This window comes from Cervus elaphus, chromosome 21 (genome assembly GCF_910594005.1).
Source record: "Cervus elaphus chromosome 21, mCerEla1.1, whole genome shotgun sequence".
In the NCBI taxonomy this organism is placed as follows: domain Eukaryota; kingdom Metazoa; phylum Chordata; class Mammalia; order Artiodactyla; family Cervidae; genus Cervus; species Cervus elaphus.
The window spans coordinates 5,022,563-5,039,548 of NC_057835.1; the positions used below are offsets into that span (position 1 = coordinate 5,022,563).

At 62.9% G+C, this 16,986-nt stretch overlaps 4 protein-coding genes across 42 annotated transcripts in view; 2 read left to right on the forward strand and 2 right to left on the reverse strand.

Annotated features, from left to right (window-relative positions):
• PPP1R16A (protein phosphatase 1 regulatory subunit 16A) overlaps nucleotides 1–3,237 on the reverse strand; it is a 24,189-nt gene extending 20,952 nt beyond the window's left edge. For 6 of the 11 annotated variants that reach the window (XM_043879731.1, XM_043879722.1, XM_043879730.1 and 3 more), the window contains exon 1: nucleotides 2,899–3,091. The gene's annotated coding sequence lies outside the window, so the exon portion shown is untranslated. The other 5 variants (XM_043879729.1, XM_043879723.1, XM_043879725.1 and 2 more) reach the window with 4 other exon arrangements.
• On the forward strand, nucleotides 2,660–7,516 carry FOXH1 (forkhead box H1). 15 transcript variants are annotated; one of them, XM_043879765.1, is made up of 4 exons: nucleotides 2,660–2,878; nucleotides 5,015–5,709; nucleotides 5,996–6,100; nucleotides 6,204–7,516. In XM_043879765.1, the coding sequence occupies exons 2-4, from the start codon at nucleotides 5,536–5,538 to the stop codon at nucleotides 7,005–7,007; spliced, it is 1,083 nt and encodes a 360-aa protein (XP_043735700.1). In that variant the 5' UTR covers nucleotides 2,660–2,878; nucleotides 5,015–5,535; the 3' UTR covers nucleotides 7,008–7,516. The 15 variants fall into 15 exon arrangements, 12 of the variants coding, with proteins under 12 accessions (XP_043735700.1, XP_043735701.1, XP_043735691.1 ...); XM_043879766.1 differs by having other exon boundaries at nucleotides 5,026–5,709; XM_043879756.1 differs by lacking the exon at nucleotides 2,660–2,878 and having other exon boundaries at nucleotides 3,312–5,164; nucleotides 5,309–5,709.
• KIFC2 (kinesin family member C2) lies at nucleotides 7,113–15,140 on the reverse strand. 15 transcript variants are annotated; one of them, XM_043879600.1, is made up of 19 exons: nucleotides 14,914–15,140; nucleotides 14,259–14,316; nucleotides 13,959–14,040; nucleotides 13,680–13,831; nucleotides 13,416–13,554; nucleotides 13,155–13,279; nucleotides 12,983–13,048; nucleotides 12,769–12,897; nucleotides 12,141–12,218; nucleotides 11,911–12,025; nucleotides 11,728–11,837; nucleotides 11,216–11,324; nucleotides 10,948–11,105; nucleotides 9,147–9,251; nucleotides 8,946–9,067; nucleotides 8,725–8,831; nucleotides 8,490–8,619; nucleotides 8,150–8,406; nucleotides 7,113–8,066 (listed from the first exon to the last, which is right to left on the reverse strand). In XM_043879600.1, the coding sequence occupies exons 1-19, from the start codon at nucleotides 15,138–15,140 to the stop codon at nucleotides 7,513–7,515; spliced, it is 2,823 nt and encodes a 940-aa protein (XP_043735535.1). In that variant the 3' UTR covers nucleotides 7,113–7,512. The 15 variants fall into 15 exon arrangements, with proteins under 15 accessions (XP_043735535.1, XP_043735534.1, XP_043735532.1 ...); XM_043879603.1 differs by having other exon boundaries at nucleotides 7,244–8,066; nucleotides 8,725–8,848; XM_043879599.1 differs by having other exon boundaries at nucleotides 8,490–8,831.
• A 253-nt stretch (nucleotides 15,141–15,393) lies between these two features.
• On the forward strand, nucleotides 15,394–16,463 carry LOC122679274 (cysteine and histidine-rich protein 1-like). The gene is made up of 2 exons (XM_043879801.1): nucleotides 15,394–15,560; nucleotides 15,726–16,463. Exons 1-2 carry the CDS (start codon nucleotides 15,468–15,470, stop codon nucleotides 16,212–16,214), a joined length of 582 nt encoding a protein of 193 aa, XP_043735736.1. The 5' UTR covers nucleotides 15,394–15,467; the 3' UTR covers nucleotides 16,215–16,463.
• The last annotated feature ends 523 nt before the right edge of the window (nucleotides 16,464–16,986 follow it).

The window sequence follows — 16,986 nt, forward strand, 5'->3', positions numbered from 1 at the left end:
TGGCCTTGTCTCCTCCCACACCTCTTTCCACTACCCACTCAGCACTGGCCTGCTTCCTGCTTCCTGCACCTTGGGGACCTCGGCTCCAAACCACAGAGGCCGGGAGTTGAGCTCAGGAAGCACACTCTGTGTTTAAAGTGCCAGGAGCTGAGGGCACTGGTCAAGTTTGTTGGCCTCTGAGGCAATCAGTCTCCTCCTCTGTAAATGGAGTGAGAGCACCTTCCTTACAAGGCTCTTACAAGGGCTCAATGAGCTACGACACAGCACTTTTCGGTGTCTGGCCCAGGGGCTGGCAAACTGACCCACTGTCTGCTTTGTTATGGCCCATGAGGTGAAAATGGTTCTGACTTTAATGATTGGCAAACAAAGAAAAAGAATATTTGGTGACACATGAGTATTATGTGAAATTCAAGTGTCAGCATCTGTCATGTAAAGTTTTGAGCACATTAACTTGCATATTGTCTGCGGCTTCTCTTCCACAAAACAGCAGAATAGCTGCCACAGGGATCACGTGGCCTGCAAAGCATGAAACACTGACTCTCTGGCTCTTCACAGAAAAGCTCTGCCGACCCCGATCTGCCACCCCATCGTCGTGCCCCTTTCTGTCAGCTGTCTGGAAAGCTCTTCACAAGATCTCAGCATAGCTCCTTCCTTCCTGCAGCTCAGATCCCAGCTTAAACATTGCCTCCTCAGGTCCCCTGTGGTCAACCCGTCACTCTGCTGTATCTTCACCCTGCTTCCATTGTTGGCACTAGTCACTGTTTTCTTCCCCGAGCCCCGGGCCTGACCTGGAGGAAGTACACACGACCGCAGGAGCTGATGGGTTCCCGACACTGAGGGATGGCGCAGAAGTGGACGCAGGTGAAGCCCAGCCCAGGACCGAGCCGCTGGGTGGATGAACTGTCACTCAGTTGTGAGTGCAGCTGTGCCAGGGCTGGGCTCTGGGATGCAGAGCCTGCAATGGTGACACATGCAGTGCCCTCGCGCCCTGAGCGCAGCCCGGAGCAAAAGCAGGAGGCCCGCGGCCACGGCGAGGCTGGCTGCATGCCCCGCCAGCGCAGAAGGGCCATCCAGACCTACCGGACGGTCTGCAGGAGCTTCACCTGAGGCCTGGAGGCTCCCAGGGCTCACCTGCTCCTCCTTCCAAAACAGGAGGAGGTTCTGGGGGTGGGTGGGGGTGAGTCTTACAAAGCACCCCACACAAAACCCACCCAACAGCAGTGGTCAGATCAAAGAATGACCAAAGTCTCGGGCAGTCCTGGCAATCTGTGTCTGGCACAGCCCCCCAGGAAGCACGCAGCCCAGACTCGCTGTCTGCCGCTGGGCCTCACCACATGGCCAGTACAGGGCCCGGCAGCCGAGCGCCTCCTCCTCCCTGACCCGTCGTCCCAGACGTCTGTGGAATTAGACTTGACTGTCCCTCTGTCCTTTTTTCTCAATCCAATGTGCTGGCAGGGCCGTTCCTGAGAACACAGAGCTTGGGAAGGGAGATGGAAGCTCACTCTCACCCCTCCCCGCCTCCTCCACCACTACTGCAGGGGTTCAGGAGGGTGGAGACCCGACACACAGGGCAAGGTGATTAGGAGTGGGGTGGGGGCAGAGGACGGGGCGAGTGTGCAAAGACAGGCATGTCGTCCTGCAGTCTCTGAGGAAGGATGTTCAGGAGGGACAAGGATCAGATCTGCATTTCGGACCCATCACTCTGCCTATGGTGAGAAGAATGGAGTCAAAGCGCTGAGTCGGAGCCCAGAAGAGTGGCCAGGAGCAAAGGCTCCCACCACAGAAGGAGGTGCAGGCTGCTGGTACAAGAGATGGACAGGACAGCCAGGATCTGGGCAACTGAGCAGAAAGTCTGAGAGAAGACACTACCACCCAGACATTCTGCTTTGGCTAACAGGTGGACCGGGGCAGAGGCACTGGAGTGGGGAACTCTTGGGGCGCAGGTGCTGTGCTGGGTCACCACAGGCTCATCTGAGACTGAGGTTCCAAAGCTGCGCCCAGTGAGATTCAGAAATCCCTAGAAAACAGATACCAACGTGGAGCCCACAGGTACCAAGGGCCTCTTGCTGGGCTCCTGCCAGCCCAGGAACCTTCTGGGAGAGCAGAGTCCAGGCAGGTGAGGGATGAAGCCAGGGCAGGTCCGCGGAGAGCCCACAAGGAAAGGAGGGATAGACCTGCTGATGCTGCTCCATCCCAGCTCTGAGCAAGAGCCGCCGGCACACCGGAGGCCGGCAGGGAGCTGGCTGCTCGCGGGGCCAACGCGGTCCAGGATCCGTCAGGGAGCCATCCGCCCATAAGGCGACTCTCTCCAACCTAGGGTTCCCCTCGCTGCCCCTGAAGTAAGCCAGGAGGCCAGCCAGGGGCACAGAGGCCCTTCACAGCTCTCCCAGGGAGCTGCATCTCAGGGAGCAGAGGGGCTGAGAAGAGCAGTGCGGGCCCCCACTCCACCCCCAAGCTAAGGACGGGGGAGGGGAAGGAAGGCCCAGAGCTCTGGAGAGGGCTAGCCAGAGCTCGGCCCTGGCTCCCGCTCCCCCACACCTGGAACGCCTCCGCACCCACAGAAACTAACCCCACAGTCGCCGCAGCTTCCACTGCAGGACAGGGAGGGGCCCCGCCGGCGCGGACCTTCCCGCCCAGGCCCGAGCACCTCCGAAGCCGCGCCGGCCAGCGCTCGCCGAACAGCGGTGGCTATTCCAGCCCGGACACCCATCGGTGGGCTGGAGCCCAGTATCCCCACAAGGAGGTCACTAGAACCCCTGGAAGTTTAGGAATTTGGCCCAGAAAGGCTTAGGTTTTTCCTCTGGCATCGCTCCAAAGCACACACGGAGCCTGGCAAGTACCTTCTCTGCAGGCCCGAATGTCCTCGGCTGAAACGGAGGTAACTCCGGTGCTGCCTACCTGGCCAACAGGTTACACGGCTGAAAACCCCGCATTCGGCTCAGCCGCGAACAGCGCCCCGGGCTGGCCTTCACTGCCGCCACTCCAGGAGCCTTCCCGACCCTCAGCACCGGCGCCGAGCGGGGCCTGGGCGGCCTCCCGCCGGGATCCCAGCCTCCCGGTCTCCCCGCCCGCCCGCAGGCCCCGGAAGTCCGCGCCTTACCTTCCGCCTCGCGCCAGCAGCCACCTCGCAGCCGATCCGAGCCAGTCAGTCCGCGGGTCCTTTTGCCCAGCGCTCCTCCTGGCGCCGCGGGGGCGGGCCCGCGCCCGGCCCTTGCCATGGCAACGCGAAACTTCCGGCCCGCGCGTTCCAGGACCGGAAGTCGCCGCGCGGGGGCGGAGTCGAAGTGCGCGGGGGCGGGGCTTGCCCAGAGTGACTGGGGCGGCTGCGGACCGCTGCGTGGGCAGGGGACAGAGATGGCCGGCCGGCAAGGGGAAAGGCTGCCCGGGCGAGAAGCGCAAGTAGTCACAAGTTTACCAGGAGGGTGGTCGTCTGATTACGCTGATCTTTTCAGGAAGGGTCCGAGTTCACTCGACAAAGTAGGGGCATTACGCGGGGAGAGCATGCGCCAAGGTGGAACAGTTAAGGTGGTGGTTTAGGAGGGCGGGGCCCGCTCTGTGGGGTATGTGCGGTCAGCGATGAGTCGTCAGGACGTGAGGAGCCTTGAACGCCAAACCAAGAGCTGGGCTTTATCCTGCAAACAAGGAAGGGACAGTGGAGGAAAAGCGGTGCCTTAGACCTGTTGGAGAAAAAGACCTCTCAATGACTGAACTGGGCTAGGAGACACAAGAACCTCTCAGCTAGAGCCGTGGAAACGAACAGGACTTGAAGAGGTGACATGGGAGTCCAGAGGAAGCCAGATGAAATATGAAGAATCTGATAATGGAGGTAGCAGTGTAGCACCCCAACAGCAGCATCTCGGCCCCAGGCTTCCTCCTCCAGAGCACCCATCACCCATCCCTTCTCTCAGCACCTCAGTGAGAGCTGCGCACGCACTGTATGCTCCAGATTTTCAGCCCTCTAAGGGTATAATTGGGGGCAGACTGGGCAGGGGGAGTGCTGCTGCTGCCCAAGAAAACTCTTGAGTGAAGTTATATAAAGTGTGTCCCTGTGCTTCCATGGCTTCCCTTGGGTCTGGGGGTTCTAATAGCAACATCCCACCACTGCTGGTGTCCTGGGCCTGATAAATCCCTTGTGCAAATTTGCCCAGTCCTCCGGGGGGGTGGGGGAGGGGGAGGCTTTGGGGTAGCATACAGAGCAGGGTACAGAGCACTTGAGAGGCAGAGCCACAGATCGGGCCAGGGAGGAGGTGAGGGGACAGAAGGGTCTGGGACCAGAAGAACCATGTCTCAGGGCTGCTGCCAAACACACTTTTCCAGGGCTGCACCTTTGGGCCAGGCCCTGTGCCTGCTAAAGCACTTAGAGGCTCTAGCCAGGCCTGAGCAGGGGGTGCTGGCACCACAGGCTTCATGGGGCTCAGCCTCCACTCCTCCCAGAGTGCCCCTTCTCCACTCAGGCCAGACCCCACCAGCCTGGGGAGCATCTCCCTCCTTCTAGCGTAAGCTGCAGGGCACTGGGAAGCCCTGTGTACCCACACATAACACAGCTGTCCTCACTCCTGCCCAGGGTGATGCCAAGTGGTCCTCCCAGGCTCCCCTGGGCAGGAACCATGATCCACAGGGATGTATTCTCAAGGCGTGGCCCCAAGAGGTATCCAGTAAACCCCTATGGCCAGAAGGCCTTCCCTTCCATGCACACCCACCCAGGGGCACTGCCTGAGTGCCCCAGGGGACGAAGTGACCTCCTCCTCTGGAAAACTTCCAAAGCATCTGGACCCAGAGGCCCAGAAGAGGGGGAGAAAGACAAACGTGCTTCCAGGAAGTTCTCTCAGGCCAGGGAGGTCCAGCTGTCCCAGGGCCACTGAGGTGCAGACTGAGTGCACAATGAGGACCCACTGTTGACCAGCACCAAGGAGGGAAGGAAAATGGCCTCCAGGACCTGGGGAGCCTGCTAGGGCCCTGCAGCAGCCTGTGGGAAAATTCCTTGAGTCAACTGTATCTGTCTTTTATTTATGAGTTTTCCTCCAGGAAGCCCTCCCAGACCACCATCAAAGTCCTACTAGCTGCTTGGTCTTGAACCCTGGGCAGGACCCACCCCTTCTTGGCAGCTCATCTTGGACCAATCACTCCTCTGTTAAATGGGAGCCTGAGATCTGGGTGGGATAAAGTAAGTGTGTGTCATAAGCCCTTCCACGGACTTTTCTTTCCAGCTCTAGGGGGGTGCCCAGGGCAGCCCAGGGGTGAGGAATGGGGCCTGGGTGGCCGCCGCAGCCCCCACTGGAATCTTCCCTGCCCTTTCCCTCCCTTCCAGATTAACCGAAACCTGCTAATTGTGGCTGCCCTCAGCACGCTCCCCTCCCCCATCGCGTATTTCTGCCTCCCCTCCCCTCCCCCTTCCATCCGAATGATAAAGGGCTTGGCCCGCCAGCCCCCGCCTGGCCTCAGGTCCCAGCTCTGCCTCCCCACACTACCACACTACCCCGTGCCCGGCACCCACTGCCCGGCTGGGCCCCTGCCCACGTTTCCTGCTTCCCCTGCATGGGGCCCTGCAGCAACCCCCGCCTGGGGCTCCCCGAGGGGGATTCGCCCTCCCAGCCCCCCAAAAGGAGGAAGAAGAGATACCTGCGGCATGACAAGCCCCCCTACACCTACTTGGCCATGATCGCCCTTGTGATCCAGGCTGCACCCTCCCGCAGGCTGAAGCTGGCCCAGGTGAGAGGACCCCCGCCCGCTCTCCCTCGCACTCGGTGATCGGACCTGTGCCCCTACGCGTCCTCCAATGACCTGAGGCTCAGGCTCCGGCCTCCACCCCGACCTGGCTGTCCCCAGCCATACCAGGGGGGGCCAGTCCAGGCCTGGGCACCCAGGGAGAGAGCTAAGGTACTCGGGCAGACCCCTTCCTGGCGAGGCAGGACACACTGTGGCGAAGGGAAGGGCAGCGTTGCCCCCGCCCGCGCGCCCGGGCTCACGGCGCCCACCGCCCACCCGATGGTTTCAGATCATCCGTCAGGTCCAGGCCGCGTTCCCCTTCTTCAGGGACGATTACGAAGGCTGGAAAGACTCCATCCGCCACAACCTCTCCTCCAACCGGTGCTTCCGCAAGGTGGGGCAGGGCGAGGGTCAGAGCCTGGGAGCGGGACGCCGGCGGAAATCCTGATATCCGGGGTCGTGCGGCCCCACCCAAGCCTGCTCCCCTCCCCCACCAGGTGCCCAAGGATCCCGCGAAGCCCCAGGCCAAGGGCAACTTCTGGGCGGTCGATGTGAGCCTGATCCCGGCCGAGGCGCTGCGGCTGCAGAACACGGCCCTGTGCCGGCGCTGGCAGAGCAGGGGCGCGAGGGGAGCCTTCGCCAAGGACCTCGGCCCCTACGTGCTGCACGGCCGGCCCTACCAGCCGCCCAGTCCCCAGTCGCCGCCCTGCGAGGACTTCAGCATCAAGTCTCTGCTAGGGGGCTCCGGGGAGGGGACGCCGCGGAGCAGCCCCAGTCGGTCAGGCTCAGAGCGCTCAGGGGAGGGAGAGGTACCTGCTGCACTCCCGCCCTCTGAGAAGCCTCTGTGGCCCGTCTGCCCCCGCCCAAGACCCATCAGGGCAGAGGGGAAGACTTCCCAGGGGGAAAACAGCAGGCCCTCCGTCCTGTCCCCTGAGCCCAGGGCCTGGCCTCTCCACTTACTGCAGGGCACCCCAGACCCCGGGGTTCTCTCTGGTGGAGGTCACAGGGCCTCGCTGTGGGGGCAGCTGCCCACCTCCTACTTGCCCATTTACACTCCCAACGTGGTGATGCCTTTGGCCCCACTGCCACCCACCTCCTGCCCCCGGTGCCCTCCCTCCACCAGCACAGGCTATTGGGGAGTGGCCCCGGAAACCCATGGCCCCACAAGGCTGCTCTGGGATCTAGATGCTCTCTTCCAGGGGGTGCCACCCAACAAAAGCATCTATGATGTTTGGGTTAGCCACCCCCGAGACCTGGCTACCCCCACCCCAGGCTGGCTGCTCTCCTGGTATGGCCTGTGATGCTCCCAGGGCAGGGGCTGCTTTCCTCTGCCACCCTTAGGCTTGTTGAGGAGAAACCAAGGTCTGTGTGACTCTGGCAGCCTGAGACAGAGGCACCAGCCACGCTGAGAGTCCACATGTTTATTGGCTGCCCCAGAAGAGCTATGGCCCAGCAGGGCATCACCCGGCCCTGGTGGTTAGTCGAGCCTCTCCTACCCCTAGAGGCAAGGCTGGATGGAGCAGGGCTCTACCTGGAGTAGCCCTTCCTTTCCCCTTCCTGGCCCCACCTTCTCCAACTCTCCTTCCATCTATCAATCCATCCATCCATCCATCACCAGCTGTCACCTCCCCTCCCTGGCTTGGGCTGGGGGAGGGAAAACCTAATGGGGCTCCAGCCTAAAGCCCTGTCCTCCCTCAGCTGTTGCCTGGGAAAGAGGAAGCACCTTTGGGGGGAAGGGGATCGAGAATGGAGACTACTTGGCTTTGGTGATGGTGGTGGGGAGGTAAGAGTAAAGGAATAGACATTTCAATCCAAGTCTAATGTGGTGATGGGATAGTGACTCTGGTGACCACTTGGCCGCGGTCTGCATCTGCGGCCCTGGGATCCCCTGCTGTGCGCTGCGATAACAGCAGATGGTGATAAGGGGGCGGGGGAGGTGTGATCATTACCCCAGGCAGAGCACTCCTCCAGGGTGGGAGAGGAGGGTGGACTCTGGGGGGGGGGGGGGGGGGGGCATCGGTCCCCAGAGATCAAGGAAGTCATGAGGGAATAGGGATTTTGCTGCCTCTGCCCGCAGAGATGTGACCCAGGCTCCTTGGGCAGGACTAGGAAGGCAGGTCCTCCGGCGGTGCCAGGGCCGAGCTGGAGCCGCTGTCTAAGCCGGGGCTTGGAGGGCTGCCGGGCGACGTCGTGGGGGTGCAGGGGGTCCCGGAGAGTGGTGTGTCGGTGCTCAAGGAGGAGGGTGTCCCGGAGCGGGGAGCCCTGCGGGGCCTGGCCGGCCCCAACTCCACTCGGCTCACACGCTCGGCGAACTTGAGCGAGCACACGGTCTCGCCGAGATCCTCGGGCCGCGTGGAGATCTGCGGGTAGCAGCGCTGGTAGGCATGCCCTGGTGGGTGGCGCCTGGCATGCAAATCACACCCCCGCAGGCCGTCCCGCCCACCTGCAGCAGCAGCACCGCCGTGGCGCCTGGGCCCAGCGCCGGCTGCAGTAGGCGTGTGAGCTGCGAGTCGCGGAAGGGCACGTGGGGCCGGCGGGCCCGCAGCGCGGCCATCACGCCTCCCAGCGCCAGCAGCGAGCGGTTGATGGTCCGAGCCTCCCGTAGACGCTGGGCGCCGTCCCGGTCTTCCTGCGATGTGCCGGCCGCCCCCGCCTTCCAGGCGCGCTCGGACCCCGCCAGGTCGACGAGGTGCAGCGTGCCTGCAGGGGCGAGCGAGCCGGGCGTGGACGGAGGCCCGGCGTGGGTGCAGCAAGGCCCCCGCAGGGCTCAGGCGCCGAGGTACCTGCGGTGCCAGGACCGCGCGATGGGGACGCTGTGCGCAGTGTCAGCGTGACCAGGGCGTGCGAGCGAGAGCTGCGCTGGTTCATGGCTGTGGCGGCGGTGGCCCGGTTGCTCCTCCCCAGGCTCAGCATCTGCAGGACGGGCGGACAAGGGCTGGCCTGCGGCGGGGCCCGCGCCCCCGGTGCGGGTAAGGGCGGGGGCTTGGAGAGCTGCGGGGCCCCACTGGGCAGCCTCACCTGGTGCAGAGACTCCAGGCTGGGCACGTCCCAGTGGGTGAGGCCAGCCACCTGGACTCCCCCCTGGCCTGCTGGGCCCTGCCTCACTGCCAGGCGCTGGGGAGGCCCTGGGGCAAGGAGGTCCCTGGTGAGAAAGGGCAGGGCTCCGTTGGGGGGCCTGGGGGTGGAGACAGAAGGGGTTGGGGCTGGGGGCAAGGCGGGAGGCACCAGGTGCCCCTGACCTGACAGCCTCGTTGTAGATCTCCACCATGCTGAGGGTCACGCGGTGCTGCCCGCCTGTGCCCATCTCCCGAAATAGTGACTGCAGTGCCCTAGGAGCGATGCCGGGGTCCTCAGGCGGGCCCTGGGGATAGCGTGGGTGCCTCAGCAAGCTCACACTCCAGCCCCTGGCTCCAGAGCTCCCCAACTGCACCCTTTCCCACCTCCATGCTGTAGGTCTTCCCTGTCCCTGTCTGACCGTAGGTGAAAATGCAGACACTGTAGCCCCCGAGGCAGGACAGCACAGCAGACTCCAGTTCCCTGAAGACCTAGGGGTGCAAGGGGTTTGGAAGGGCCCTAAGCCTGGGGCAAGATGTGACCATAACTTGATTCTCCTAGGAGGAGACTGGCTTTAGGGGAACGTGGGGGAAGCGAGGATCTCCCAACCAACAGAGGAGGCTCCCTGGACAAGGTGGCATTTGCAAGAATTTGCCAGCCAAGAGGGAAGGAACATGACAAATAGCAGGAACAGAGTAATACGGTCCTGACGACTGACTGCTTGGGAGACTTGGGGGTGTAGCAGTCAAGGGTCCAGACCCTGGGCTCAACGGCCAGGTTCAAACCCTAGGTGGGATTGGAGGCAAATCACTCATCTTTTCCTCTGCAAGATGGGGACTGTAGCAGCACCTGTTGTGAGGATTAAGTGAGAATGTGGAAAGAGGGCTAGTGCAGCACGTGGCGTGTGAAAGATGAACCCAGAGGGCCCATGGCTGGGGGGTGGCAGCAGCCAGGATCCTGAAGCCGGGCCCTGGGCGGGTGCAGAGAGACAAGTGAAGGGGACATGGAGCTGGGACTTGGCATCCTGCTGGCAGCTGGACACCAGCAGCAGCCTCCTGAGCAATGACATGGTCAGCTTCCATGCCCAGAAGGCATCTGGTAACTGAGTGGGGAGCCAGTGCTGTCTGAAATGTTGACTGCCAGACGCTAGAGCAGAACCCAGAACAGCCAGTGAGGTGGCTCAGACTCCATGGCTAGAAAGGAGCCCTGTGGGTGCTCCTGCAGAGGCGGGGCACACAAGTGAGGGGGCTCAGCGCCAGATGCCTTTAACTCTCCTCCAGAACTGAGGGCCCTGTCCACCCGGAAGACAGTGCACGAAGGGGCCCCTGAGGGCTGCAGATGGCTTGGAGGCTGAAGACAGGGTAGGGGTGGTGTGGGGTAAATGGACGTAGGTGGCAAACAGCTGTGGTGCCCCAAATAGTGAAGAGGGAGCCCTGGCCACCTGCCAGGCACTCTCATCACCGTCTGTCCCTGTGAGGCCACCACAGTCTGATGTCTGACAGCTCTGCCTCTCACCTCGCCCTCCCGGCTCTCAGCCTCGTTCCTGAGCTACTGGGAAGCTCCAGCGGCACAGGGTGTGTGCATCGGAGAGGGTGTGTGGGGAGCAAGGTGGCATGCGCTGGGACTTTAGCCTCTGCTTTCCAGCTCCCTGGGTCTGGCAGGAAAGGGGAGGAGGGCAGGATCTGAGCAGGGCATTGGGAGAACCCTGGTGCTGGAAGCTCACCTGTGCTCCACACTCCCCCAACCACAAAGCAAGGAGGGGTACCCTCCTCAGAGTGGGCCAAGCTGAATGCTGGGCCAGGGAAGTGGACAGCCAGGGAAGCCTGGGGGATGGAGGTACCTGGGTGCAGCAGGGCCACAGCTGTGCCCTGCAGCCCCGTGGGACTGTCACCTCACGCATGCTCTCCTGGCACAAAGTTACTTTTGAAAATGTTAATCTTCCTTTAAGCCATAATCTGTCTTCCCCAGCCTGCAAGAGCTTGGTGGGCAGATGCAAAGGAAAAACCCTGGGAGGAAAGCAGGTGCCCAGCTAGGATGCCGGCCCTGCTCCCAAGCCCCCTGGCTCCCCTCCCTTCCTTGCTGGAGTCCAACCACCCTCTCTCCTAGGAGGGCGGACAGACAGGAGCCTCCTCAGGACTCCAGGGGATCTGAGAGACAGTCGACACAGATCCAAGGGTGGAGCATCACCTCCTCCTGGCTGGCGTGTGGAGGGAAGACCCAGTCTAGGCGGAAGCGACGCTGGTGCCCTCGATAGCAGGTAGTAACAGTGCCACCTGGGCCGGGCTCTAGGCTCACCAGGCTGGAGGGTGTCCCTGGCCTCAGGCGACACAGCACACGGATGTTTCCTGGGGTGGAGATCAGGTCCAGGCGCTGCCTCCTGGGTCCTGAAGTGTGAAGAGCCTCCACGTCCCCAGCCTCTGCCACTCCAGCCCTTTGCTCCCCAGACCTGCTGTACCTTTGAGCTCCAGCAGCCGCCCTGGGCATCCCGGGAGAGGCCCCTGCGGCGCCTCCGCGAGTTGAGTCCCAGCCCCATCAGCTGACAGTGCCCCCAGAGCCCAGGAAACCTGGGGGAACAGAGACGTGAGGGAAGGGCTGGCACAGAGAGGGGAGGCAGTGGAAACAGCTGGGGGATACGGTGCTGAGGGCAGGATCTACTACGAGGCCCAGCTGCAGTGATCTACTGCTTTCTGTGGCTTCAGGCCCCGGGGGCGGGAGGGATCTCTCAGTGACCTGGGATGGAGCTCAGGGACCTGAAGAGAATGCTGGCTCCTGGCAACCCTGTGAGAGATCCACTGTCACCCCAGTCTGCACAGGACACAGTCACTCTGGCTCCAGAGCCCCTAGTCTCCATCAGAGCAGATAACACCCTGGGACTGGAAAGGAGGCAGGGACAGGGGCTCCCCAAGGGAAGGCCAGTGAAAAGGCTGCCAGAGAGCAAGCGCGAGGGAGGGAGCAAACGGTCCTGACCTGTCCCTGGGCTTCGCTCAGAGAACCCTGGCAGCTCTGGGTAAAGGTGCTGACGAGTCCCCGGAGGTCCCCACAGCCCTGACGCAAGCTGGCCATGCGAGCACGAAGTCCTGTGGGGGAGGCCGTGGTGAGGGGAGGCCAGACCCCACACCTCGCCATGCGCTCCACAGCCCCGGAGCTTACCTGCCAGCTGCCCTCGCATCTGCTGCAGCTCCCTCCTGCAGTTCTGCTCAGTCTCCTGCTGGAGCTGCCGGAGGGCCCCCTGAAGGCCCTGCAGCTGCACCTCCTGCACCCCTAGCTGCCCCCACCCAACCCCACCCCTGTCACTGAGGAAGCAGGCACTTACCAGGCTCTGCCTCAGACACCCCCTTCCCAGCGCCCCAGACTTCCCAGCCCCTGGGCCCCGTGCCCACCTGGACTCGGAGGGCTTCCGTGGTGTCCTGGGCTTCTTGAAGCCGCCCCCGGAGCTCCAGCAGGGCTTCTGCCTTCTCCTGCAAGGGGAGTGGGAGCCAGTCAAACTGTGGAGGCAGGAGGCAACTGGGGGGTGCACTCCAGCTGCCCCATTTTACGGATGAGAAAGTTAAGAGAGGGTTGTAAAGCTGGTCACACATCCGTGCCTCCCAATTCCATGCAAGGGTCCATTCCCCAAGTCCTTCTGCTCCCCTGGGGTCAGCCACTGGGAGGAGCCTTGGAGTGAAGTGAGGGGATTCTCAAGTCCCCCCCCGCCCCTTTTTAAAAAATATTTATTAGGGTGTGTGGGGTCTTCATTTGCAGCATTCAAACTCTTAGTGAGACACGTGGGATCTAATTCCCTGCCCAGGGATGGAAATGGGCCTCCTGCATGGGGAGTGCAGAGGCTCAGCCCTGGGAGCACCAAGAAGGTCCCAGCATCTGTCTCCTGAACACCATGCACTTGCTGCCCACAGTCTGGGCCTGAAGGGTCAGAGGGGGAGTCCTGAGAAAGCACGGGCAGTGGTGCTAGAGACCAGGTGTGCGGGAGCCCCAGGCTGCAGCGATGGTCACAGCTGAGAAGCAGGATACCTGGGGGGCCCTGGTGTGGGGGGCAGGGCCCCAGTGCAGCAAGAGGTCCCGAGTAAGGCTCAAGCTCTGTTTCAGGGCTTTGTTCTCCAGAGTCAGATGCTGAACCCTTTTCTCTGAGTCTGTTGCTCCCTGGGAGAGAAGGAAGCCCTCAGGACTCCCCTGGAGGCTGGGACCCTCTGTGGGCCTTTGTCCAGCCCCCATCCAGCAGCCTCACCACTCCCAGGCGCAGCTGGCCCAGCTCCTCCTCCTGATGTTCCAGCTGCTGCTTCAGCTCTTCCAGCTGGAAAGGAGGGAGGGGCACCGGGTGGAACACCTTCTTCCAGTCCCCTCCCAGACTCCCAGGCCCTTCCCAGACGCCCAGGCCCCAGCTGCTCTGGACTCCTCACCTGTCCAAGGATGAGCTGTTCCAGCCGCTGCCAAGCCCTCTGGTCCTCTTCCAGCTGAGGAGGCTGCTGCCCCTGGGCATCGCCCCTTGGTGAAAGGGAAGGGCTTTCTTCTTGCAATGGGGATCCTGGGGTGGGGTGGACCCAGTTAGAACAGAAGAGCTCTGTGGCCTGAAAGGGGGCACCTCACATCTGGCCGCACAGGTTCTGGGGGGCATCAACCCCTGGATAGAGTCCCTCTTCAGCTCACTACTCCTTACGCACCAGCAGGAGGAGGGTGCTGCACCCCTGAGACAGGCTGCATCCCCTGGGACAGGGCCTGCCTGCCCCTGGGACTTCGAATCCATGCCAGGAGAGCCAAGAGTTGACCAGTCACCGTCAACAGTGGGGGAACATCACCGGGCTAGGAAAGAAACAGATATCAAAGTGGAGAAGAATGGGGGCCGGGTGGAGGGAAAACAGGAATGGATGGTGGTCAGAGGACCTGCGGAGACAGAACAGGTTGCTGGAGGAGTTTCAACTGCTCACCTTGCTCAGGTCGGGAGGAGTCCCAAAGCTCTCTTCCGCCCCCAGCTGGACTGACAGGAACTCGGCAAGACGCACGAGAGCCTCTTCCAGAGAGACCTCAGCCGGACAGCGCTCGGCTCCCCCTCCCGACCCATCCTCGGCCTCCGAAGAGCCTGCAAAGCCAGGGAGCAGGATGGAGGCGCGCTGGGTCTTGTGTCGGACGCTAGGCCACCAGCTGGCGCCTGCCAGGTCCCTCCCTGCATCTCTCAGTAGTGTTCCCGATGCACCAACAGTACCTACCGACCAGGCCGGTCAGCTCGGTCCACAGCTCTGCGGTTGGCTGGTCGGCGCGGCGGCGACTCCCGGGCTTACAGCGGGCGCTCTAGGGAGGCAGCAGGGGAGAGGCCCTGAGGAGAGGCCAGGCAGCCCGTGGGGTCCCTGCCTCTGGGGACTGAGCCCGGGGGCTGGCGCCGGGCTGTCAGCCTCCAACACCAGAGAAGGGATCTTCGGCACGGGCCCTCTCCCGCGTCAGCGCCCTGGGACCTGAGAACCGTTCTCGGGAAGAGGGTAGCCGGCCGAGCTGAGCGCTCCCCCGCTCACCTGGGCCGGGTTTTCAGCGTCGGCGGCCGCCGCGGCCCCGCCATCCCTACGGAAGAGGCTGTAGAAGATGTAGATGAGCAGCGAGTAGAAGGCGTACATGGGAGCGCGGGGCGGCAGAGGGCCCGGCTTCACGCCGCCCCGCGTCCCCGCGCCGACACCGTGCCCGCCCGCCGCAGAGCCCGCGCGCATGCTCCGGCGGCCGCCCCCTCGGCGCAGCCCCGCACCCTCTTCCAGCATCCCTACCACTCCTCCGCGAAGGACCACGCGCGGCGTCAACCCTCAGAGGCTGCTACCCGCAGGCGTCCAACCTCCCTACCCGCGAAGCCCCTGCTCGGCCCCTCCCCTCAAGGCCCGTCCTCTGCCCTGTCCAGGCCCCGCCCCCGCCCTTCCTTAGCCCCGCCCCCGAAGGTCCCACCCCGCCCCTGCCCCTTCCTCAGCCCCTTCCCCTCACCGCCCCTTCTTCAGCCCCTCCCCTCACCGCCGCTTCCTCAGCCCCTCCTCTCACCGCCCCTCCCCGCCCCTTCCTTCAACCCCACCTTACCGGCCCTCACTTCACTGCTCCTTCCTCGAGCCCCTTCCCTCCCCCCAAACCATGGACTTGCGCGTCCCTTCCCAAGCTGAGACCCACTTCCTCCCAGCCCCGCCCTTCTCTCACGTCCATCTGGCCCCATCTCTCCCCGGGGCCAGACTCCATGGCCCCGCCCCCCCCCCAACCGCTCTAGCCGCCGCTCTTCTCGTTGGTCGGCGCTCGGTCGCCGCAGGCCGGGCGCGAGAGGCGGAGCAGCAGCCCGAGGGCGGTGCGGTGGGCTGGTCTGGGCCTCCAGCTCGCCGCTGCGTCTTGGTCGCGCGGCTCAGCGGCCTGAGGGCTGGGCTGTCGCTCATTCCCGACCGGGTTCCGAGGACGGCGCCTCCCAGAGCGCAGGGCCCTGCACCCTGGCTTGGGTTCCAGGACGCCAGAGATAACGCCCACCCAGCCCCGGCTCCTCACCGCATTTTCCCTTCCCGGCCGATTTAGGCCCTTCTTCCCCAAGGTTGTGGCGTCAGGGCTCCCTCGAGTTTCGGATGAGCTTATAACTCAGAAATGGGACTCTGGAACCTGGGAGTCCTGAAGAGACACCCTTAGGGCTCCCCGTTGCCGGCTTCTACATTCTTCTCCAAAGTTGAGGATCCCTTTCCTGTCCCCTTAAACTCACTACCGCCTGAGGTGTCATGGCCCCCAGGCCAGGGGGCGAGTGGAGCTCCGCCCTGTCCCACCTGGCGCTGGGAGCAGTGTCTCTGCACGCAGCCCTGAGCACTGCCCAGGTGAGTACATTGGGGCAGGGCAGGGGCGTAGCCTATTCCCAAATTCCTAGAGGGTGGTGGGAGGTAAGTGTGTGGGCCAGGCTTCTGTGAGACCCCCAGACCCTCCCCTGCTTAAAGGGAAGTCCTGACCTCTTTTACCCACATTTCCCTTCCCTGTGTTGACAGGCAAATCGAGGGGCCGCTGCTGGTTTCTTGCTCCAGGCCCTGGCCGCTGCCACCATGCTGGCTTCAGGGCTGGGCACAGATGAAGACTGTCTTGCTGGAGCCTGGGTGGCCACTGTCATTGGCCTGCCCCTTCTGGCCTTCGACTTCCACTGGGTGAATGGGGACTGCTCCTCCGCCAACCTGCTTCTGGGAGGAGGCATGGTGCTGGCAGTGGCTGGCGACCACCTTGGTGCTGAGGGCCGCTCTGTGGCTGGTCAGGCAGTGGTGCTGGTGGTCGCAGTGACTATCCTCATTGTGGCCGTTTTCACAACCAACTCTTATGGAATGTGGGGGGGTGTGATGCTGGGTGCTGCAGGTCTTCTGAGCCGGCTGGAGGAGGACAGACTGCTGCTGCTGCTGCCAAAGGAGGACATCTGTCGCTGGGCCCTGGCAGGGGGCAGCTGGGCCTACCACCGGGCCCTGCACACACAGCGCCTACAGTGGGAGTGATGGCTGGAGACTGCAAGGCGAGGCTTCTGCCCAGCTACCACCTTCTTGCGAGTGATAAACTCTCCTTCCTAATGCCAGCTTTCTGCAGATTGACTGTCTCCCTCTCTGGCTCAGTGTGAGGACTTGCCCAAAACAAAAATGAGGGGGACCGGGTCCCAGGCACGTTCTCAGGCTTGATTTTGGGCAGGCCATGGTTGTGGATCCAGAGAGAGGCTTGGTCTCCAATAAACCTTAGGGATTTAGCAGGAATATGGACTCTGCCTCTTCTTTAGCCAGGTTGAGGAGTCCTGCAGTGAACTTCATAAGGCTCCCAGGGCAGCAACTGGTTTTTCTGAGCAAAAGAAGGCAATGTGCGGGAACCAACTCTGGGGGTCTCCCTCAACTTGGCCTGACGGCACTGTTGTCAGGAGGGCCCCTGGACTGAGAAGATACAGCCCTTGCTCTCCTGGGACCTTACAAGGTCTGGCTGGTGGTCCTTTGAGGCAGTGACCTTCACTGGCCGCCGGCTGGGGTGAAGGCAAACAAGGTCCATAGCTGTTCACAGAAATGTACATCCCCTCCCAGGGCTGACTCAACCTCTACCCGTTTGCCCTTCGGCCTGTGCAAGTCAAGTCCTGATTTCCTAAGACCCTCGCTTTCCTTAGTAGACCGCTCTGCACCTCCGAACCCCCGGGTTAGGAGACAGGATTGGGCAAAGGCAGAGGTGGCCGGCAGTTTCTCACTCCGGTGAGCTAGGCTAGAGCCCGGCGCACGCAAGCCTGGCTGTCTGGGG